This window comes from Caretta caretta, chromosome 9, assembly GCF_965140235.1.
Source record: "Caretta caretta isolate rCarCar2 chromosome 9, rCarCar1.hap1, whole genome shotgun sequence".
In the NCBI taxonomy this organism is placed as follows: domain Eukaryota; kingdom Metazoa; phylum Chordata; order Testudines; family Cheloniidae; genus Caretta; species Caretta caretta.
The window spans coordinates 47,690,532-47,715,089 of NC_134214.1; the positions used below are offsets into that span (position 1 = coordinate 47,690,532).

Here is a 24,558-nt window from a genome sequence, read left to right on the forward strand (position 1 = left end):
AAATTAATGTACACCAATCAGAGCTATGATCTCTTCACTTCCTTGATAATAACGCCCCCACTCCCTCCCACCCCACCCCACCCCAGAAGCAGCTTTGAACCTCTGAGCTTTTGATGCTATTCAGGATAAAATCGTCGTCCCAAAGCAGAGCTTCTTGTTGGGAAAGAGGCAATAAGTGGATGTTGTAGCCCACTTGCATGATGAAGATAACAACAGAGGAATTCTTTTCCGGAAGATCAGAAACAGGTTAGCTTTATATACAAGAACAACTTATTTACAACAATCAACAGCAAACTATGTACATAAAATACAAGAGGCGTTTCCATGGCAATCACTGTATAAATTACGATAATAAATAGGAGGGGAGCAGATCCCATTCTTAAGGCACAAAACCTTCTTTCCAAAACTGTACAGGGATCCAGGTGCTTCCCTATGTTTTGACAGGATCACAGGAATGGTGTGGACACCCCTGAGGAATAACAGTTGGTAGGCAGCGATACGGACACGTGATTACTGCTGACAGCCTTATAAACAATATTATTTTTCATCTTTCTTTTTTACAGTACACGTTTCTGAAGATACAAATTTTTTTTGTGTAAACAGTCTTTCACTTTATCACACAGCTCATATATGCATCTTTAAATAATACTAAAATAACAAGAGAAGCTTTGGATAGGAGTCGGGAGCAGTCCAAGGAATTCTGGGACTAAGCGGTTCTGTACAGTCTGTGAGGTTCCTAGCTGCAGAGGCGCTTTTCTAGAGAAGGGATCCCTCTACTGAAATCTATACTGACCAAGTCTTCATGGTCTGACAGAACACAAGTCTCCACTAGAGCTAAACAGAATAAATAACACAATGCACCTACACTGAACAGCTGGCACATGCTGTTCTTGGTCAAACGCTTATAATCTAAACACTGTAAAGGAACTCCAGCAAAACAGGTAAGACCATGTTATAAATTAAAACCCTTCCCTCCCCGAGGAGGCCCACACTAGGACATTCCTGATCAGCTTGTGGGCAAATCCTGTTCTAACTCATACTGCATGCAACCTCAAAAACTGAATGGGGCTGAATAGGGTGACAGGGCAGGATCTGCCACCAAGGAGTAAATTTCCACTGCAATGTCTGGTAAACAAGGCACTGAACTTCCATTACTGGTAACAGAAACCACATGCCCAATTTGCCACAGTAAAACACTGCTCCTCCCCTCCTAAATCATTGCCAGGAGAGTGGAGTGACGAGGCAGAAGGTGACCTGAGGCCTTGACACTAGTAGCATTTTAATTACAAGACTGAACTTGTACAAGAGACCTGTGAAGTTCTAACTTCTCCCAAGTGGGTGTTTTGCTTGACAGAGCAGGAGAGTTTTGTTTTTGGCAAGCAGCAGTGACATTTTTTTCAGTCTGGTTTTCCTGAGTTGTCCAAGCCATTTTCTCTCCCACAGAAAAGCTTATCAGATACCAGAGGGACAACTCTGAATAGGTAGGCTAGAACCTCAGTCTGACCAACCAAAGGCATGGAGACATCTTTCACTGATGTTTGACACCAGTGCTCCCATTTTAGACCAAGGGTCTGAGCTATAGAGAGATGGCATTATTCCCAGTGGAACTGTGGTACACCCTTTCTTTAGATATGTACCTCATGCACAGCCAAAGGCACTCCGGTTAAATATAAGATCCCATTCTCTAACTCTCAAAAGGAGGCAGAATGTGTGTCTCCATCCCCATGGGATGCTGCTGGAGGATATCTAATGCAATGGAGAGTGACATTGCTATAAGCGTATTCAGAAAATTCACCAATGAAAAGAAATATATTGGGGTACACAGAGGGAAATAAAGAGTGCAGAGTTTAACTCCTTGACTAAATGGACACATTGCCAAAAGCAGATAAACCAGTGACCTTTAGTACTCCTAGGATAAGATGTAGTTCTAAGTAGTATGTTTGGACAGGAGGGGACCTGCTAGGATCTCACCATCAGTCTGATTAGGAAAAAAAAAATACAGAGGAACTGTTCCTATTGAGGCAAGAACTGAATCCTACTGAGGCAAGAACTGAATCCATCCAGAACTAAGTAATGCAAGCATGGTAAGCACACACTGTTCTTCTAACCATGAGACATCTTAAAGAAGCACAGTCAGCAAGAATTTTAAAGAAGCATAGCTAGCAAGAATTGTGGTTCTTTCACAACCTGAGCAAAAAGAGAGAAATCCCCTCTTTCCTTGCTGCATCTTCCTCCACACATGGTACTTCTCTTCCCTGCGGTGTTCTCCTACCTGTGTGTGTATACACTACTACCAATACACACACACTTGCAAATACCACGAAGCAGGCATCAGTAAGAATGAAAAAGTGCAGCAATATTCTTCATTATGTCCCACGGCTCTGCTTACCAGTGGGTTTTCCTAACACTCACACAGGCCTTGATCAGCATCCAAACAAGCAAATGAAAGCAGCTGGAAGAGAACTTTGGGAAATAAAATTGTCTATGATTCTTACTTGTTCAATACATTAGGGGATCCAATGCAGTAAGAGGGCTTTGTACTAAAAAAGAAAAAAAATCACTGTGGAAAGGGATGCTAGTGAAGAGTAAGGAGGGAAAAGCTCTTGGAGCAGAGCTGCAAAATTTCCTCTCTCTGCTCCCTCACTACAATGGTTTATATCAGGTGTTTTGCTATGGGAATCAAGCAAGTGTAGCCTTCTCTCCACTCTGCATAAGCAAACCTCAATGTCCTCTGTTCGAAACGGAGATGTGTAGGGAGACAAGAACTGGAGAGAAAACAAGACCCAAATAACCCTTGGGGTAATTCTCTTGAATTCAAAGGAGTTTGCACAAGGGCTGAAATTGGCTCATAGTCTCCCATCACATAAAACATCATGTCTGACACCGCAGGTTCAGTTAACTATACGGCGCTAAGGCAGTTTTAAAAAAAGCCTTATGAAGAACAGGAAAAATAAGTTGCCCTCAGAAATTAAATTGTGTGCCACTGTGTATGTGCCCATTTCCCTGCCTACAGGCAGGGTCAGCCAAGTGCCATTCATTTAAAAAAATAAACACATACAAGAGATGTAATGAAAAAGTCCTCCCCTTTTTCCAGCTTTTTGGTGCTAACTGCCAGCAAGCCCTCTCCCCAATGATAATCACATCAACTGAACTAGGTCCGCTGGGCTTTGGGCTTCGCCAGTCACTTGACGGAGGTTAGTCAATAAAACAGAAATCTGGAAGCAGTCTATAACCTCTGATTCAGAAGTGCTGATTTTCCCATCTTCCACATGCTGGCATCAGAGGCTAGTTGCCAAAGGGGCATCACTTTTCAACATGATACTCCTCTGCCATGTAACACTAACCCCAGATGCTTCTACAAAATCCCTCAATGTTCCAAGGCACATGGCTCTCTTAGTAGCAGATACAGTACCATGAAGAGTAAGTGACCCTGTTTCCTTTGGCATCCGCCAGCACTGTTGTGAGGGAACAAGGCAGCTTGAGAGAGACCAGGGAGGGAACAGCAGCGCAAAGACTTAAATAGGGGAAAAGATGTAAGTTTCAATGATAGCTTCGTAGCCTTCAAGAGAGGGGAGTGTTTTTGCCCTTGGATATAAATTAAAGCCACAGGTCCATTCACTTGTGGCCATGGAAGTGGCACTGACCTGAAAAGAAGCCATTCCTAACTGGCTCCAATCTGGTGCCTGACATGCTGCTCCGCTAACAAGGTAGGTTGAATTGTTTCTGGATTCCATTTGGCTAATTTACCCCTCCTGCCCTGAGTGGCTCTTCCCCCCAAGTCTCCTAAAGAATCCTGAATGGGTGATTTAATAAGTGAACTGCCTGTACTATTTTTGCTCTATTGTCAAGGGATAAGGGGCTAGCCAGAGAATGTCCTCTGTGACTGGCTGGAATTTTCACCTAACTGCAATGGCTGTGAATTTGGCTGCACCACCATGATTGGCTGAAGAAGAATGACAGACACAGGCCTAGGGTGAGACTGTAGGCTGGTGCAAAAGGCTGTAACCACATGCATTGTTTGTTGCAAGGCATAAGTGACACAGAGAGAATCACTGCAAGGGAAGACTTGCACTGGCTTTGAGCTTCTCTTGCAGGTCACATGCAATTGAAGGATGTATCCAGAAGGGGGCTCCACTAGGTCAAAAGGACAAGCGTTGCCCCATTTGAGCATTATCAGATACAGCTGTCACATACAGACCAGTGGGAGTCTCGGATCTGAAAAGACTACGACTGGCCAATACATCTTTTGCCCTGAATAATTCCAATATGATGAAATCACACACTAAAGGTAGCTGTGTTGCAATTGTCAGTTGTCCTGCATTGTCACCAGAACTAAGACTTTCCATGTCAAAGGACAGGGTTTTTCAAATGGTTGATGAGTTCTCTTCTGGGAGGCTCCACCCCCATCAACAGATAAGGTGCCTCTTTCTGGATGCAACTGTACCCCACATGAAAAAAGGTAGCACCATGACTCGCTGATATGAACTCTGAACAGCAACAGTTTTGAGCATAGCTGCTCTGGGAGGTGAATGCTGTGCAGAAGTTAGGGGGAATGGTAGACACAGGCTGTGAAAACAGAGGCTAAACCTCGCTGACAAGAGTATTCCGGCTCAGCTCCTTGATCCCGTGTAATATCCTCTTCATGTGACCCACTTTGGTCACTCCCAGGTCCTGGAAGAAAAGAGGAAAACACATCTTAGATCACAGAAAAAAAAAAGCTAGGCAGCCAATCAACAGTTACGAACTAATCAGTCGATCGTGAAAAACAGAAGGAAACCATATAGAAAGATTACAAGCCTTACAGTCATATGAATGCTTAAACCAAGCATTGAATGCCTATCAGAGCAAGACAAAGTAACCAACAATCACAGAACTGGAATAAAGCCGGGACTAGCTACAACTGCAAACCACGTAGCCAGCCGCAGATGCAAAGTACATGGCTAGCCAGGAGATCAAACCATGTGCAGAAAGGACTATATATATCCCAGGGAACTAAGTCAGCAGCCAGCCACAAAACACATAGGTAAAGAACACAACTAGGCACAGATCACACAGAATAACTATAGGAACACTCAGATACCATGCACAGAAATCACAGAAAATAGTTAGAGATCATGCACAGGAGTCATATTATCACTCGTATATCACATTAATCACTGTACACACAGAACACAAGGCAAGTCACAAATTAAAATACTATGGACATTCATTTATCACACATAACTCATGGGCCACAAATACTCTTGTATCACGTGCAAGTCACATAATCAGTCACCGATCTTCATAACTTCCCTTCCCAGAAAAAGCTTCTTCTGATGATGGGAGAAGCGCTGTGAAGTTTTGCAGAGTGGGTCTGCGGTACTGTTTTCTCTTCTCTAAGGATATGACTGGCTATTCAACAAGCAATATAAGTAACAAGTCTCTGTCCAACTGTCTCATCTAAGACTATGATTGTTTCTTTTTAAAAGCAAATGCAATGATCTGCAGGCCCTCAAATATAGCCATACACTCAACTCCAACTAGCCCAAATCATGACTGATTCTGTAAAGGAGTGAGAGTGAGCTGAACATTGAAATCCTTCTGCTCCACAGTGCTTCAAAATAAAGAGATTCTCAACAACAATGACTAGTTTGGGTGTTGGATTGGACCACAACTTTAGGAAACTGGGAAAGAGTTGGACTGTTGCCCTATGGGCTAATGGCTGACTATTTATGCTAGCTTCCTACTATACATTTTAATTAGGTGACCTGAGAAAAGAGTAAAATGAGGCCATGATGAACCCATTCATCTAGCCAAAGCCACGGGGAATGGATGGTATGCAGGCCATTTCCAAGCACATTCAGCACAGAAGGCCATGCAGATGCAGCTGGCTATTTCTGATGAGCTGATCTTGAAAGTACCTTGAGGTCCCGCCGTTCGAGATGCAGGAGCTCAGAGCCCCGGACGTCATGCCGGATGAAGATATCCTTATACTCACAAAGACTGAGATGCTCAAGCCAGGCCGCAACCTCCTCCGTTCCCCAGAGCTGAACTGTCGGAGATGGAAAAGCAGGAGTGCATTGAGTACCCAGAAGCCCAGAGGAAAGAGAGAGTGAGAAAGAACACCAACAGTATCCAAAACCAAAAGGAAAGCCAAGGGAGAACGTCAAGCAGCATCACAACCCCAAATGAGGGAGAGGAGGACTGACAACAGGAGCTACAATCCCAAACAAAGAAGGAGGTCAGATTAAAATCAGAGCCATTCTCTTAAGAAGAGACTAGATGCAATGAACCATGGGGGTCTGTTTATGTCCATGTCCAGTCACTACCTTGCTGTGACTGAAACTTTACCACCATGTCTAATAAGAAACTCAGTTTCCCTCCATTTAAAAAACAAAACAGCCATGCAAAATGTTTAGGAGAGAATCAGACACAGGTTAACTTTCTATTGTTCTTTTTGAGTAAACAGTGCATACTGGCACTTACATTACATAGGTTCCTTCTACGTTCATGGCTCATCAAGTGCTTTCTAGACAAGATGGTAAAATCTCCCTCTGATGTGGGAGGGAGGACTGGCAATGAACACAGGAGGACCTCCAGCTTCCAGACTAGTCTCTAAATAAGAGAAAGAAAAGTCCCCACGATCCCAGCGGAAAGAGAGGTCATGGAGGAAAGAGTGACAGGACCCACAATTCCATGGGAGAGGACAATACCCACAGAACAAGTAGTACTCTCAAATTTTTGTGGTAGAGAGTTTTCATAGGTAGAATATAAACCAAAAATCAACTAACACAATTGGAGAGAAAGTGTTCTGATACCAGTCAATTTGTTGATTTCATGGGCCAGTTTTTATCATACTGACCAATAGGATTAGAGCTCAAGGTGCACCAGTGGTGATGCAGGATCCCCAGCCAATTAGACATGAGACTTGATTAAACCCTGGGGGCGAATCAATGAGAGAAACATCATTAACCACATCAGGGAGCATCAGCAATGGGAGGATTGGAGTTACGCGGACTTGGGCCCCACAGTCATTTTGATAGCTAAAAGCCGAAGACCCTCAAGTCCACTCCCGCAGCCCTCCCAAAATATTCCAGAGAACAGTCCAAGTCTTGGTGGACCTCTTCGGAGGGTGCCATCAGTTAGTCTTTGGGACTATCCGCTCAGTGCAGGGTGTTATGGTTCAGAGAGAGCGCACAGAAAAAAAGCTACTTTGCTAAGTGAAAAAGAAACACACTAAACAGAATGTGAGTGTAATGTGTGAGTAAAAGTACATGAAAGGAAAAACAGAGGAAAGAGAAAGACACAAAATGGAGACACAGGCAGAGGAGGGGAAGAGTGTGTGTGTACAAACAGGAGATGTAGGGGCACACAGAGTGAATACACAGCCAGTTGGTACCAGGCAGTCCCATGCTGCTACGAGTCTCCTTATTCTTGTTGTTTTTCTCCTTTTTAAACTTGGTCACCAGCCGAAATTTGCCACTGCGGCTGCGTTTGGAATAATCCAGCATCTGGTTCTGCAGAAACACACAGGGAAATCAATGAAACTTACGTCTCAAATCCATACCATCTGATGAACCTAGTACCTAGTTCAGCTCAGTCCTTGTAGAGAGGAAAGAGCTTCCAATCTCATGGTCAGGAAGGGGAAGAAAAATGGTCAGCTCCATGTCAACCCAGGGACCTCTGGCAGTAACTTCATGGAGTTTTCTCCTGAACTGATTCTGTCTCACACCTGTGACCTACCCACAGGAAGTCACTGAAGCAAGATGAGCAGAGCTAACTAACGAGGACAGCACCTAGGGAAACTGTTTTGCTCCTGTGTTTGAGAGTTATTACCTCTTCATCGCTGGGCTCCATGAGTTGCCATAGCCAAGGGATGTCTGCTAGCTTCCTCAGCTGAAGGTCCATGTCTGTCAGGGCTGCTAGGAGCTGCTCCTTCTGTGGAGGATCCAGCTGCTGCATCAGACAGAACCAAAGGCAAACAGCATTCAGAACCACGAAGTGGAATGCAGAGCATGTTATCTCCTTCAAGATATTTTTAAAGAAACCACATATCAAGACATTCCCTTCTAGACCATATTAAGTTTCCTCCCTCTCAAGGAACCAGAGCTCAGAGCTAACCAGCCTGATCTTGTTATATAATGCATAACGTTACCAAACTATGGAGGCAATGGATGGCACAATTTGTTTAAATCCCCCTGGTAAAGTTTGCACTGACTTGTTACAAAGCCAAAAGAGTTCAGAGGCCAGCAAGATCTTGTCTTCATGCCATGGCCACAGTAAGAGAACAGACTGAGGGAAAATACCTCCAAGCCATTCCCTCCTGTTTATCCTTCCTTACCAGTGCCATCTTGCCAGCCAGCAGAAGCTCTGTCTCACTATGCAGGGCTTTAACATTATTCACCATCTCTACAACCAGGCTGCAGTTCAGACCCTGTGGCAACAACAAACATGTGTAAGGGCCAGAAAACACAGCAGTCAAATGGCTAGAGGGAAAGGAGTCTCAGAGAAGCGAACAAGAACAAAGCAGAAAACAGTCACAAAATTGCGGCAAAGCTTAAGAAACAAGCTGCCTAGCAGTACCTCTGTCGATTTGGATTTGGCATATACTTTGTCCATAGATTTGGAGCTGGCATTGACTGCATGAGCAAGTTCCTGTTCCATGTCTTGATAGGACTGGGCTATTTCCCGAATGCTGTGGAGAGAAACACAGACCATGTCAGCTGATCCTCATTCTTTTCTATTCCAATGCCATTCTGGGTGCTGAGGCTATGGACATAGCAGCATGGCAGTGCTCGTGTAGGTAATCTGAACTCTGGCAGATCAGTTCCCATCCAGGTGATCTGCCATGGATAGGGCAAGGCAAACGAGGCATCCTTTTTATATGATCTTATAAAAGTAGCACAAGTCTAACCCTGGCACGTTTTACCAAGTCATAAGCAAGAAAGAGCAGCCCAAGGACAGCTGAGCTGATTGCAGTACCTGTACTTGTATGTCTAAAGGGATTTTTGAAAGAATACACTAATTTGTACGCTTTGGCACTAAATTGTGCCTGAAAATGAATATACACATGCAATTACTTACACCAGTGCAGGGCATGTGCACACAACTCCACATGTGCACATTCTTTTTTGCAAAGCACAACTCAGGGCTAGAGTTTAAAATATGGCCCTATACTACACGTAGGTTGTGATTTTAGCAGCCGCTATGCACAGGGTAGTTCACAGAAGACTTCTGTGGTGTTCCACTCTGTGCATTTTCTCCTAAATGCTAAGAGCAGTGAGCAGGACACCTGCAAAAGGAGTGCAAGTGTGCGGATTGGTATGGAAGTCCTCTTTCACCAATCTCTGCTGTGGCTCTGGGTTAAAGGTCCCCAGCAAGTCGGGCTTCTTCCCTGAGAAGCAGCTGTTTCATTTCTGACAAATTCACTGGCAACATCTAGGGCTAGAACAACAGATGAATCTAAGTCCCCACGTTCTTTAAAAATATAAAATTAACCTCAGCCTGAAAGAAAGAACAAAGGGAGCTGTGCTTGTTTGTGCCAGGACTGAATTTGGTCCACAGTGACTGAAAAAACTTCACTTTGTAGATTTAAATTCTGGTGCAGCTACGGTAGTGCAGTGAGCGGATGAAATTATACATTGCTCTAGGCTATTTCCAAGGATACAGACAGCACTGCAGGTGATCGGACAAGACAGACAGCTCTGGAAGGAAAGGGAGTGTGACAACGAGCACCACACTCAGAAGCCAGGAGGGGGCCTCATGAGCCCAGAGGAACAAGATGCCAGAGCAGGGCTGTGAGCCCCAGGAAAAGAGAAGCGGGTCTCACCTATGAATCAGAGCTCCTGCTGCTTGACCAAACTGGTTAATCTGGGTGGATTCTTCTTCAGACATGATCTCCGGGTGCAGGGAGAAAGAGGAGGGCCGGGGCAACTCACACTTCTGTTTATCTTCCCAGGACTTTAGGGTGCTCTCAAATGCCTACAAACAAGGAAAATGCACACAAAATTACCTTGCAAATCTCCCAGAGAAAGCATTTCAACGTTTACTCCACCAGCCTTCCCACAGGGCCTATGTGTGCCTGTATTACAGGCAGGGCTGGCAGCACCACCAATTATGAAGGTTGCTTGACACACCCCGTTATAAGACCCTTCTGTTTTCAGTTGCCTACAACTGTGACAAACATTTGGGCTGAAATTTCCCATGCTGGACGTTTGGCTCAGGCTCATTACTTTTTTTTCTGTGTTGGAAAATTTCAGTCCAAACAGTTCAGATGTTCCTGAGAATGAGTTCAGGGGAAAATGGCATTGTTTTGGCAATGTCAAAAAATTGTGGTCACCTTTTCTTAGAGAAGCTTTAGCATCCTCATGCTTTGGAGCAGGGACTTGAAATTTGGCAATGGGTGGCCTTTATGTAAGGAACGGGCATTTGGCTTTCCCCATGAAAATCCACACAGATTTGGCCAAGTTATAAGCCTTTTAAAAACTACAGTTCGCGCATGCTCAGTAGAAACTTGCTAGAGCTTGACAGGTGAAGTCCTTGAAGATTCCATCCACACTGGGCATACTCCAACTTGGGGATGAGCAGGGCTTTCCCTGGGGCCAGGCATCAGAATGGAGAGCAGGGAGTGACCCCACCCTTGCTGGCAAGGCAGCATGGAAAAAGGCTAAAAATGTGGGGCTAGAACATGACCTCAGGGGGTAGGGTATTCAAGGGGGCTAGGGTGGAGGCTGGAGACAGGCCTGGGACAGGTTGGAGGCGATTGGGCAGAAGGGATCAAGTTCAGGAGAATGAGCAGAAGAGTCAGGGCCCACTAGAATACACTCCCATCCAGAGCCTGGAATGGAACCCAAGACGGAGTTTCACCGTTTCTCTGCTGTCAACTAATACCTATGAAACCCACTACCAAACTGTCTGTCCATCTCCCTCTCGTGCTGGTCCATACAGAGGATGACAACCTACTATTGCTATCAGTTACTCTGTTAGCTCAAATGGCAGAGGTCTAGGTGATGAATCTGAAGTTTCCAACCCTGCTGATGACTCATGTAGGTGTCAAATACTAGAACAGTTTTTCCAGTTTGCTTTTAAAAAAAAACCAAAAAAAACCCCAGGAAATTACACACACAAAACTACGTTAAAAGAACATGAAAAGTCAAGCATTCAGAAGTTAGAATTAAGGTTGCCTGTACCACCTTAGTTTGCCCTCCCTTGTGTATATGTATTATGATACAGCCTTTAATTACATGATCACATACTAATTTTCCACAGGACCATTTCTCTGCTTCATTCAGTGCACAAGATGGGCCTGCTCTGGGAATGACGCAGGATTGTGTAGAAAAGAAGACTTGTCTGTAGGCCCCCTACTTCATTTGTTGCAGAAGTTGGAAAGTGTGTACAGAATGAAACAAGGGACTGCAGGAAGAGAAAGGACAGTTTCACAGTTAAGGGAGCTGAATGTCACTCTGGAGAACTGAATTCTAGCCCTCTCTTTGCCACAGAGTTCTTAGCTGATGCTGGGCAACTCACTTAAACAAAACTTTTCATAGATGACCACTAACAGTGTTCTCCTCATTTTCTGAGTGACCAACTTGGTACCTTGGAGTCTGCTTTGCAGAAGGGTTGAGCACTCAGAACTGCAACTGAAGACAGTGGGAACAGGGCTTTGAGCATAGAAAGTGCTACAAATGCTAAGCAGTCTGAAGAAAAATCAGGCCCCAGGTGTCTCAAATTGGGCACCCAAAATGAATGGACACTTTTGACTGTACTCTCTCCATGCCTGTGCTCCCAGCTGTAAAACAGGGATGAGACCCTCTCACCTTGAGGGGGTGCTATGAAGATAGAATGATTAATGTTTGTGAGCTCTCAAGTGGTATGCACCATAGAAAATCCCATGAGGAAACTGACACTTCTCTCTTCAGAGCAGGGTGTGAGTAGTGTGCAGTGAACAAAAGGGTCACCCACTTTGTTGCTGCTGTAGGCCAAGATCATCACAGACACCAGGGACTCCAGGCACTCTTCCACTCTCCCCAGAGCCTCCCCGTGTGCCACTCTCCCCTCTCCCTCTATTTAAGGGACTCTCTGCAACCACTTTTGCCCCCATATGCCAGGGGCTTTGTGTGTCCGCTATGTTCCCCTCCCCCATACCATAATCCCCCATTCTCTCCCCCACAATGCCAGGGGCTCTGTGCACCCCCCATCTGTCACATGCCTGGGGCTCTATGTGCCCCCCATTCCACCCCTGCCAGAGGTTCTGTGTGCCCCCCATTTCTTCACTGTCCCCTTCCCCCTTATCATTGTCCCCCACTGTCTTCCCATGCCAGGGGCTCTGGGCAACCCATTCCTCCTTCCCCCATCCCACTGGTTTTGTGTGCCGTCATTCCCCGGTTCTCCCAACACACCCTTCCCCACCATGTCATGAGCACTGTGTGCCCCCCACACCAGGGGATGTGTTTGCCCCCTCCATTGCCTTTTCCCCCATACTAGGGTCCCCCATTCTCCCCACAGCCTAGGACTTCTATGTGCTCCCCATCCCCCCATTCTTATATCTTTTATTTTCATCAGGGATAGAAAACATTCAGGAAGTCAAAATTTTAATCCCTATTGAGAGGATGGGCAGAGCTCACATGGGGAGTTTTCTTACGCTGGAAGGTGTCAATGGCTGGCCTCAATGGTCTATAGTCAGTGTCAGAGCTGGCTGGCTCAAACTGCTGAGTCTGCTAACCAGATGCCAGGGGCTCATTTCCTCCTTCCAGTTTTCCTCCAAATCACTGGTGTTCTGGACAATGATGCCTAGAACATTCCCTCAAATTCTGGAATTGATCAGGTGCAGCATTCAAATATTATCATGTTACAGACAGAGAAATGCCTTTCAGTTGAGTGTAGGACCTTGCTTCGCTTGCCCAATAAGGCCTGGAACCACACACTGAACAACGAGGAGAAAACAAAACATTGAATAGCTCTTCATTAATTGAGTCTCATGCATCCAGTGCACAGAATGAGGCAGGCGTCCTGCAGAAAAAATAGTATGTGATCATGTCATTAAAGACAGTATGCATACACACAAGGGGGCCAAGGTAAGGTGGCATGGCCAATCTAAATTCTAGCATTTCCTGTTTTCTGAATGTTTGATTTTGAAAACTTACCAATATTCTTTTAACAGTGTATGTGTGTGTATGTAAGAGTATATACTGCACACCTGATATGTATGTGTCTCTCTACAGTCTTTCAGGTTATTGCATTCCTCTCTGGGGTATATATGGTGTTAAAGAATGTCTCTCTTGTACATGTACTGTACTGCAGGGTTACTCTTACCCTGTCTCTAGTTAGCGTCTGTGCCCTGTTCTTATGAACAATCCAAATATAACCAGGGGGTTGAATCCAGGCTTCTCCGTCCACTTGTACAGGCACTCCCTCATCTCCCAGGATTGCTATCTTCACAGTCCGGCACTGCGAGAAATGAATGTATTAAATGGGTCCCAAAATAAAAGTTACCAAAAGACAAGAGGCGTTGTATACATTTCCTCTCAAAACGTTTCCCTGTGTCCGACAGCCTTGTTCTAACTGCTGCTGGTGGGGCTGGACCACCTGATTCACACACACAGTTCTTCCTGTGCAGGGCAAACTCCCTTGGGGCCCTGGCATCTGGTACATCATGCCTTGGGTTATCTGATGGACTGCTGTTCTAGTCAGTGTTTCAACTGCCACAATCTATCCAGATCACAGCAAACAGTGGAAAACCACCCCATGCTCGATACCATCTGAAGCTACTAGCCCTGATCCCTGCAGGCCCCCACATCAGGACTAGGGGAATCTAAGAGCCACAGGCTTTGCATTCTCTGCCCTGTTGGGACTGACAGCAAGCAGAAACACATCACAGCCTTCAAACCAAGTGTTCTGGGTGGGGGAGGCATAAGGTTAGCCAAGGAGCTCACAAAAGCAACAGATACCTGTGCAATCCGGTGATGCTGTAGATTAATCACTCGTGATACTGCCATCTGCATGCTACCAAACACGGCTACCACCTCCAAGATCTTGTCATCAAAGGAAGGGGCTGTAAATGTCTAAGGAGACACAAGGGGAGAGAGAATTCAATTCACATATTTCTCTGTGTTAGAAAAAGCTTCCTTCCCTCCCATGAATGGACATTTGTGACTTTCTCTTTTGCTGTTTATTCGCTACATAATTAACGATGATGCTACAATGTGGATTCTGAAGTGATCCAGGAAGGAGAAAACGTAGCCGCAGTATTCCCAGTGGGCTTCCAAAAAGCAGCTAAAGGATCATTTCTGCACACAAGCCTCTATACAACATTATTCTTACACTTGATTATCTCCATTGTTTGAAGGTCAAAATTTTGGTGCCTCATGCAAAGCCCACTGAAGTTTATGGAAAGACTACCCTTAGCTTAAATTGGCTTTAGAGCAGGCCTTTTGAGTGGAGAGGAACAGGGTGGCATCTCAGAGCTCATCTATTGCGTTTCATGAAAGTCAGAAGGATTGGAATAAGATCTAACTCCAGTCTGAACCCCTGTGGCTGACAAATTGCTGAAGTTTGACTTTTGGGTACTGTGACAAAGCTCTGTCCTTGCTTCCGTGGGTCCCGTGTTTCCTGGCGGATTTCGCTAGCCTCAGAGGCTCACTGTGACCCTCCATGTAACCCTTCTTTCTCTAGAGACAAGGGTCACAGTCTACTGAGCCATTTTCATCAGAAGCCAGCAAGGGAGGTGAGGAGAAGTTATCCTTCCTTGCACAATCTCTGTTGTCTCCCAGTCTCAGTGATTAATCAGGGGCAAAGGTGGGGGGGAGCCCGGGCCCACCCTCTACTCCGGGCTCCAGCCCAGGGACCCTAATAGTATCAGCTATGGTAGCTGACCTTTTAGAAACATGACATGTACAATTCCCTGGGCTACTTCCCCCACAGCAGCCCTCACTTCCTCAAGCTCCACTTCACCCTTACCTCAGAGCCTCCTTCCTTACGCCTGATATGGTGTGTACTATTCAGTCTCTCCAACAGTGCAACTTCCTCCCACAGCTCCTGACATGCACACCCACCTGACTAACTGGGAGGCTTTTAACTAGTTTCAGCCAGCCCCTGATTGGCTTCAGGTGTCCCAATCAACCTAGCATTCTCCCTGCCTTCTGGAAAGTTCTTAATTGGCCCAAGGGGTGTTAATTGACCTGGAGCAGCTTCCATTTCACTTAACCTGGTACCAGGGATTTGTTTAGCCTGGAGCTAATATATCTATCTCCCACTATTTTTCTATAGACATCTGGCCTTGCCCTGTCACAGTACCCACACATTTCACAGAGAAACCTCAGCCAGATATGCTCTTGTTCCAACCGTCAGATCTCAGGTGCTAATGGTGCACTCAACAGTAAATACTGAAGAAATTTGTTGCATTCCCATTTGCCACCTTCAAGGAATACTCACATCATCTTCTTTGGTGCCTCCCCAGAAGTTAGTGCCTCCAGCATAGCTGGGAATGTTGAGTACAGCGATCCCCTGAAGACTGGGCAAAGGGATCGGACGCCCATCACACTGCACAGAATAGAAGATAATGTCACATTTATAGCTGTGCTGATGTTAGCAGGCAGCAATTTTAAAGCATCTCCAGATTACTCAGTCATCACTAGGCAGACTGCTGAAGAGAGCAGAACATTTTCCAGATACTGTCGAGGGCACACTCACTGGGCTGGCACTGAAGCATACTGCCTGCATAACTGGATGAGTTCCCAGGACTACTGGCCTTGTCTACACCAGGAAATTACATCATGGTATAACATCAGGGCTCAAATAGCTGGTACATGCCCATATGCTATCCCGGCACTTCTCTCAGTGACTGGCTTGCTCTCCAGAATCTCAGCTTTTATTTAAAAAGAGAAAGCGAGTCTCCAGCCAGTATGGTGGCAAAAATAGCACGCAAAACTATGAGCCAAGAGTATTTGATGCAGACAGGAATAATAGCTCTTGGGGTGAAGAAGAGCCCCATTCATCTCACTGAGATGTTAACTCTCAATGCCTATTGATGACAGTTTCAATGGCAACATTAATTACTTCATTCCTCAGGTAAGAAAGAAGGGGAAGGGGCACAATTTTCTGTGAGTGCTGTTTCATTCTGGTGACATATGCAGGTACTGTTTGGGAGATACCACCCCTTCTTCCCTCTAATCAAGCATGAGCCATGCTCTAGAAATGTAGCAGAGCTCATGGACACATTTAAGCCCCAAGGTGTGTGTGTGTGTGGGGGGGGGGGGTCCAGCTGAGAGAGCCTGGTGGAGCCAATGGCATTGCGATCTCACTTTGAACATCTGCACAATTTGCTGTGAGTGGCGTTGCATTTTGACAACTCATATGGATGGAGCTAATGTTTTGGGGGAAGCCTGGAAAAATATCACCATTTTCTTCCCCAATCTGACCCCCGTAGAACATGTCTTAACTAATACGATGTTAGACAACCAGAATAGATAAGGACAATGGTGTTTACAGGAGATACAATGTCAAACACAACAACCCTTGTCCTATGCTGAGGGTCTTTGCTCAACAGCGTGTTAGTCAACATTTTCTAAAACAATGTAATTTCCTATCACAAGAATGGAAATATCTTCCTAGTACCAGCAAAGGCTACTTTCATCAGGCTGAGGGTTGATATAGGCTAACAGTGCAGCGGGGTGGGGAATCCCAAGGACTGAAAATGGAAATATTCCTCTGGAATCAACAGGTTGGGTCAGATTCAAGGTGACTGACGGAGATGCTGGAAGGGCTTCATGTATTCAATTAAAGACTGATAAATGATGCTAAAATAAATGTCGCAATCAGAAGCAAAAAAATAAAAATTGACTGGGATGGGAGAAGGAGACATTTAACCACATAACAACATTTTCTTTCTCACCTCCAGCAAGACTTTTTGCTCCAAGTTCTTGTATGTTCTGTGTAGCAGCTCCTTGGTCCCGAGCACTCCATACCACATCATGTTTTTAGTACGACTTCTTAGAGGGACAAACAAAGGTACAAGAGATACAACAGTCAGCATGAAGCACCGTCATTTACTGTCTGATTGTGAGAAAAGATTATTTCAATGATACCTCCCAACCCCCTAAAAATAGGAGTCCTCCTCTTTCAGAAGAAAGCAGCACTGGAAATTGCCATCCTTTGTATTCTGAAAAGAGGCTGCCCTTGGAAAAAAATGAAACAGGAATTAGGGATGATTCACTAACATGAGCTGTCAGAAATATGTGCAGATGCTCCCAAGAGGGAGATGCAATCAGTCACACACATCACTGAGCTAAGGGTGTTGCTGAATGTTGCTCAGGACAGAGAAAACCCATTAACCGCAGGTTGTTTGAAGGACCCTGTCTTTATACAGGTATCCTGAAGACCGTAGAACTACAGGCCTGATATATAGGGCAGGGTGCGGGCTTAGAATGGAGTTCCATGGCATTTGGAGTTGGGACACAATTCTTTCGAAGCTAAAAAGCAGCCATATGAGAAAGGCTACTAGTGAGGTCATGAAGTAAATGCCTGAACCACTGCATCCAATCCATATCAGAGCTAGCTACTTGGATCTCCCATGTTATCTACAATGTCTTGAATTAGGAAGTAATCAAGGTGAAACTACTCATGCCGGTTTCAGATGACCAGCTTCAAGGTGTCATAGTAGATTATAAACTGTAATTACTTCTGATGCAATCACTGTAGACCACAAAGACCAAAATCTGCCTCCCAAAGAACTGACCTACCTGCACTTCTCTGGGTGCTCATCACGTTTGTTGTTGAAGTCCAGAGAGATCTTTGCATCCAATCCAATTCCAAAATAATTATTCATGACACACTTCTCTGTGTAACACTCTCTGCCAAGTTAAAGAAAAACAATTTTTGTTAAAGCGATCCACATCTCCTGACACACAAATGGTTGAAAAAAAGAGGAGGAGGCCAGCAGGATCTTCTGTACTCTAGTGAGAGCTGATTCGACTACTCCATAAGAAACTTCATAAAGAGCAGTCTGGACAGACTGTGTGGGGGTCAAAGGACCTGTAAATTCTGATAATCCCTAACCATGGACTCTGCAGTTGAATCCACTCCTGTGCCACAGAACTGAGCTCAAGAGTCTACGATTTCATTTGGAAAATGTTACATTTCTATCCCTTATGGCTGTGAAGAAAATCTCACAAATGTGGGCAAAGTGTAACTGACAAGGTGGTATCTGCATGATTCAGCAGAGCCTGAAACAATAACTCAGTGTGGTCAACTGCTCAGCTCAGTGGGGTGGAACCTAATGATGATGATTTAGATGTCTATACTTATCTATTTTATTGCTAAATATTTGATTGGAAACATCCAAAAAATGGGTTTATCTCACAATTCCAACCCCTTTCCCACTCCCTTTCTGGACACCAAAAGGCCCAAACATCCCGTTAGCCACAGCCGAACCGTTCAGTTTTCCCTCCGTACAGCTTCGTCAGACATAGCCAATACAACCATCTGCAGCACACCGATCGAAAATTTAGGGTCACAGACAAATGAATGTGATTTACTCTGGGGACAAACACCATAGGGGCATTGCATTTGTCACTTTCACAGCTCAGTCAGTGAAAAATGTGTCATTTTTGTGTTTGCATGAAGCTGCTGCAGACTTTACAGACTGCTGCAGAATCGAAGGGACCTTATTGGAGAATTCAGGTCTAGCTTGTTGAACAGCTAGCTGGACCTTGCCCATATCACTCTAACTGGGAGAGGGAGACACTCCCTCATATCCACAGGTCCTGGGAGGAGACTGGCCTTGGTTAGATTCTCTCACTAGAAGCCACATATCTTCTGCATTTACTCCTCAGGTCCATACATCTTGATAACTGACATCCAGCATGGGAGGGCTGATTTACACATCTCTTCTTCCCGGCGCCGCCTAAGTCCCCAATTAACTCTCAAAACCAACCCTCTTCCCTCACCACAATGTAGGGACACAGAGGTTCATCTGGAACCATGCATTCCCGTCTAGCTCCTCTGCATACTCACAGGTTTTCTGGCTCAGAGTTAAAGGGATCTGCACTGATCAACAATCGGCTGATGACAGAACTCCCAGGCAGAGAACCAGACATACCAGCACGAATATCTGGGGGAGAAAATAAAGAGGGAATAGTATGTAGGGCATCTCATGGAGTTTATTAAATATGGAGGACAGAGCATGTTAACATTGGGCAAAGAACTGTTATTTACTCCCAGAGCCAAGAGGACAGAGATGAGAGACATATACCCCCACTGGAAAAACAATAAAATCAGACATCTGAAAAGTACTAGTTTCAGGGCTCAACCCTAACCAGCACTGGGTCCAAACATAGGTGTTAATTCTTCTACTTGGGATCAAAACATTACAATGGGCCAGAAAAGGGCTGTCATTATTTTTGGCTCTTTCTGGAAAAAAGAGATTCCACACACACCCCTTTATGGTGGGGAATCCACTTTTGCCTTTTCTTTTTTAAAGGAAAAAGGCAAATTAAAAAGGCCATGTGTCTCCATTTGTATAGCCCCCAGCACCAAGGAGGGCCCCAGAGCATTCTTCTACCCTCCAGCAAGATGCAGTTAGCAATCGAGCTGTAAAGGAGGTGAGAAGGGAGTGCATAAGTCTCTCTGCTGGTTTGGGTGTGGTAGGGTCCATGCCTGGGGAAGACGGGACAGAAGTGATCTTACTGCAATAGCTCTCTTCTGCTGCTGGGGCAAGGAGCGCAGCCGGGTCTCTGCCTGACTAGACTGAGGGGACAGAAGTGCGGTTCAAGGCTGCACACCACTCTGTTCAGGAGCTTTTGCATCTTGCTCCCCACATTATCAGCTGGCAACAAAAACGTGCCAGGTTTAGTCAGGGAGAAAGTGACCCCGACTCTTTCTGGACAAGAACACACCAATGTAAACAAACAAGTCAGGATTTGTGGGGTTAAAGTTAACAGCGAGTGACCTGTTAAGAACACCAAGGGATAGAAATAGCTGCAGGATCTCTGAGATGGGAACAAGGGAGACAGAAAGTACTGCCAGTGACTTCGGCCTTGACTTGGAAGGACCACCCTTCACTCTCAGGCCTCTCTTGAACTCAGACTCCAGCATTGTATTGAGAATTTTACACTTATTTTACCATTGCATCAACCTCCTGTTAAGCTTATGAGGTTGTTACCTTTGTGCAATCATCAAGACCTAAATCCTGTCTCTATACTGCAGCCATTAAATCTGTGTCTTGGTCTCAACTGGGGGTGATTCTAATCTTTTCCCAACATCTTCACTATTCAAGCCTGTTGGAAAGTAACCTGCAAACAGATTACTCTCCAACTTGGCTCTTGCAACGGTTTATCTACAAGAACGGCTATCAGACAAACATTTCATGCCCTCGGCTGGAGAGCTGAGGCTATGCTGTTGTTACCCCAGCTCAGCAGGCTGCCTGAATGGGAAGGGGTGGGTGAGACACTCACTCGAGTAAAGGATCTTTGTGTTGAGCATTGGCAGGTTGTCCCGGTTTCCTGTCTGGGGAGGAAGAGATGCAGAGCTGCCCAGCGACAAACTTCCTTTGTTTATTAGCCTTTCACAAGGAGATTTGGACACTACAAAATACAACACAAAACACTGCAATTGACAAACATTGTGTATTGCTCAAACAAGCACAACACCAGCACTGCACAAGCAGTAAGGAACAGGGGACAGAAGGTAAAATTACCAGTCACTCAACATCAACACATTCCAGACAATACAAAGCACAGTTATACAAAGAGACAGAACCAGAGTCATGAAGAGACAAAAAGGTGTGGCCCAAGTGCAACAGACAGACACACAAACACTTGGTACCAGCAGTGAGGAACAGAAATACCTTGAACTAATACTAGGAATGGAGATGAGAGAGGTCTGGTTTCAGTTGAAGAAGAAAACAGATGATGGGTATTGGCTAGTCCACAGACACAGTTCAGTTCTGAATGTATTTAGAGTGAATAGGGCTCTCTTACAATTTTCTCACTTAACAGTGATTATAAGCTGGTTCCTTGCTCTAGTACAGAGGTGGGTAAACTATGGCCCACGGGACCGTCCTGTCCGGCCCCATAGCTCCCGGCCAGGGAGGCTAGCCCCCAGCCCCTCCCCCACTGTCCCCCCTCCCCGCAGCCATGCCGCCGCACAGGCAGTGCTCTGGGCAGTGGGGCTGCGCGCTCCTGCAGGGCAGAGTGGCAGCGTGTCTAGCTCTGGCCGGGTGGTGTATCTGTCAGTCATGATGCTCTGAGCAGCATAGTAAGAGGGCCGGGGGGTTGGATAAGGGGCAGGGGTTCCCGGGGGGCAGTCACGGGACAGGGAGCAGGGGATAGTTGGATGGGGTGGAGGTTCGGGAGGGGGCAGGGGATGGTTGATGGGGGGTGGAGTCCCGGGGGTGGGGGGGCGGTTAGGGGCAGGGGGTTCCGGGAGGGGGTGGTCAGGGGACAAGGAGCAGGGGGGGTTGGATGGGTTGGGGGTTCTGAGGGGGTGCAGTCAGGGGGCGGGAAGTGGGAGGGGGCGGGGGCCAGGCTGTTTGGGGAGGTACAGCCTTCCCTACCTGGCCCTCCATACAGTTTCGCACCCCGATGTGGCCCTCGGGCCAAAAAGTTTGCCCACCCCTGCTCTAGTATCTGTGGCAGGAAGGCAGGGGTCCAGTAAGAAAATGTCAGGGAAGTGGAGTGGACACCTGAGAGCATGGCAAGCTGACAGCACTGAGAAGACTGGCTGCTGCAGTCAGAATAAGCCTAATGAAGCTCTTGGGTGTTACAAAATGAACACTAAGATCAAGACCAAACCCTCAGAGATCTGAGAGAGGTTCCTCTCTGAGCAGGAAGGAGACTGTTTGGCAAAAGGATTTAAGCATGGAGAAGATGTGAGGCCTCTGAGCTGAGGTTACAGAACTATCACCCTGGAGGAAAACAGGTTCCAAGAAGGGATGGGCACAGAAATATTCTAAAGCTCCTATGGAAACGGGAGCCCTAGTGCTTGTCCAATTGCAGGAACCTGGGCTGCCCGACAGTGACTAGTACCTTTCCGATGACTCCTCCCTTTGGGAACTCCATAGTTGTCACTGTGCAATGGCTGCAGGGAGGTTTTATCCTCGTTCCTCAGCTCCTTTCCCTCCTCAGCAGTGGAAAGCCCCAGGATGAAACCCTCCTGCTCCTGTGTCTGGGCATTCTGCTCATCCACAGCTGGACAGAGAGAGAAATCAGACATGTATCTTACAACTCTGTCATGAGAATACAGAGGGAAGGGGGCAGGCTGGCACACAGCAAGGAAATACAATACTACCCCCAAAATTCTATTCCCACACCAGAATTAATCCAAAGAGTTGCCTCAGGGTCTTGACTGGGGCAATCCACAGAACTCCTTACTTAAAGAAAAACCCAACACATTAGTTTTCATGAAAGATACCAAATTATAAGCCTGATTCAACTCCCATTGATGTTAATGACAAATCTCTCTCTGATTTAAATGACAATAGGATGAGGGTTCTGACGGTGCTGCATTCATCTATCAGTGAATGGCCGTGACAATGCAGACTGACTTTTCCACATCATTTAACATGACTCAGCTCTGACCTGGAGGACTCAGCTGTTGGGGTGAGGGTACTTCAGTCTCCAGGCCCACTCATTTCTTGGTCTCTCTGCTGAGACCACCATCAAGAGAGCTTTGATGGGCTGTGAAAAAATTTGCCCAACTTTAATGCTTGCCATAACCGTATTTATACTTCCTAAGGACCTATTTCTCATTTGAGCTATGCTACAAGTAAAGGACCTGCCTTTATTTGCATGAGGTGTTCCCTGGAATTGCTAGCCAAACAGAAAGATGCTAACTGATGTGCATGTCAGATTTCTGTTTGCTCAGCCCAGACCGTGACAATAAAATAGGCCATTTGAAATGGCCACCAACACTAGTATCATGTGGAGAAAAGAGGGCTTGGTCACAAACCAATAAAAAAGAAGGAAGGAATTAAATGTGCGTGTTTGGAAATGAAACGGCACAGAGGACTTAAGCAAATACGTTCACAAAAGGCAACGGAACTCATTTGTTCACGGGATGGTGAAATCAAATGGTAATGTATTACTCGTAGAAATCAAAACCTCCTCTGGATGGAACTAACAGCCTTGTTCTTTCACAGACACAACCTGTCCCCATCCGTTCTTATTCCTCTGACAAAGGACAGAGATCACTGCCAGACTATTACACTGTTGTAAATCCAGGTAATATTTCAATGATTTGCAACTTCAGGCTTACTGCCAAGTCTAAGGTTGCTTACGGTTGTACTCATTTAAGTGTGCAGAGACTTTAAATCTCTGACTTTTATGCTTTTCTCTCCCTTCTGTAATACACCAGTACATATGTCCTTCTCAGTTCAACCAGGATTTCCTCCTTGACACTTTCGAAGAGACTGGAACTTGGAGCTGAGGGGAGGCAGCGAGAGGGGAATGGGTCACAGGCATAGAAGCTGGCGTGTCTCACTGGAGCTGGGCCACAAAGGGCCAGTGAGCACACAGTGGGCCTACTGAGTATGAAACAGTCAGTCCAGGTGCCAATTAAAAGCCAATCATGATTTTAGGTTTTAGATCCAATCTATCTAAAGTATTTCTAAAGCACCTCCCCTGGAAGTATTTACACATTGTACATGGACTGCGGAAAACAGCAGGCCAGCCAATTTGCCATTCTACTCTTTGGTTTAATTGTTGCCTTCTACCTTGGAGTGTGCTGTGGGACCACGTTAGGCTGGAGAGCTGTAAGAGAATGATGGAAGGCAGGTATATTAGCCCATGAATGATAAAGGCCCTTCCCTACAAGCTGAATAGAGGTTACCTTAGCTCAACTAGAGACACATGGATCCAATTAAGGGCTTCCTGTGACTTTTCAAAACCTCTGGGGGGCAGCGGAGGGGGAGACAAGCTGAGGCACGGCCAGTGGCAGCAGGGAGAAAGGCTTCTCCAGGGTGAGAGGCTGCTCTCCCCTCTATGGGGGAAAACAACCAACCTGGCACCCTGAAGCCAACAACAGGACAATACCCCCCAACCCGCAGAGAGGGGGCAAGGAAAGGTATCCCCCTTTTATTTTGTGTTGTGAATTTGTTTCTTTTATTCAGTGGAGAAGTGCTCCTTGGGCCTGCCCTGAGGCCTGCCTTGGCTATACTGATAAATAAACCCTGAGGGGGAAGACAAACGCTGTCCAGGCGGTGCTGATTTACGCCAGTCCCCACCACCGACAGAGGAGAAATGCTAAGTCTGAAGAGATGGAGAAGGTGCCCAGCTGCCAGGTTTGGTTTTGTTCTGGTTCTTTAGGGAATGCTTTACCGAAGAGGCGGGTCCTTCAGTGCGACAGGAAGATGGAGAGGCTAGGACTCTTGCTATATGCCTTTGATGTGGGCCCTTTAACAAGGGCCAGATTGAGAATAGCACTGAACAGCCGTATGATGGCAAAGATTTTCTAACTGGTGGCCTAGGGGTGGAAGGTCAATCCCGTAGGAACCCTTCTTTGTATGGGAAAAAATGCATACAGGCTTACTGGAAGATTGTCATACAGATCAGGAATGTTGCTGTTAAATCACGAATCTTGCTCCTCCCT

At 45.9% G+C, this 24,558-nt stretch overlaps 1 protein-coding gene across 5 annotated transcripts in view; it reads right to left on the bottom strand.

Annotated features, from left to right (window-relative positions):
- Positions 1-236: 236 nt before the first annotated feature.
- Positions 237-24,558, bottom strand: part of DGKD (diacylglycerol kinase delta) — an 81,661-nt gene continuing 57,339 nt past the window's right edge. For 3 of the 5 annotated variants that reach the window (XM_048863913.2, XM_048863919.2, XM_048863920.2), the window contains 15 exons: positions 21,999-22,160; positions 20,427-20,555; positions 18,988-19,084; positions 17,715-17,825; positions 16,868-16,964; positions 15,409-15,516; positions 13,926-14,039; positions 13,291-13,425; positions 9,809-9,960; positions 8,563-8,674; positions 8,321-8,413; positions 7,816-7,935; positions 7,379-7,496; positions 5,901-6,031; positions 237-4,671 (listed from right to left, as the gene is read on the bottom strand). In XM_048863913.2, coding sequence (XP_048719870.1) covers positions 4,582-4,671; positions 5,901-6,031; positions 7,379-7,496; positions 7,816-7,935; positions 8,321-8,413; positions 8,563-8,674; positions 9,809-9,960; positions 13,291-13,425; positions 13,926-14,039; positions 15,409-15,516; positions 16,868-16,964; positions 17,715-17,825; positions 18,988-19,084; positions 20,427-20,555; positions 21,999-22,160 — 1,769 coding nt within the window. In that variant the 3' untranslated portion in view covers positions 237-4,581. The remainder of the gene's footprint in view (positions 4,672-5,900; positions 6,032-7,378; positions 7,497-7,815; positions 7,936-8,320; positions 8,414-8,562; positions 8,675-9,808; positions 9,961-13,290; positions 13,426-13,925; positions 14,040-15,408; positions 15,517-16,867; positions 16,965-17,714; positions 17,826-18,987; positions 19,085-20,426; positions 20,556-21,998; positions 22,161-24,558) is intronic. The other 2 variants (XM_048863914.2, XM_048863918.2) reach the window with 2 other exon arrangements.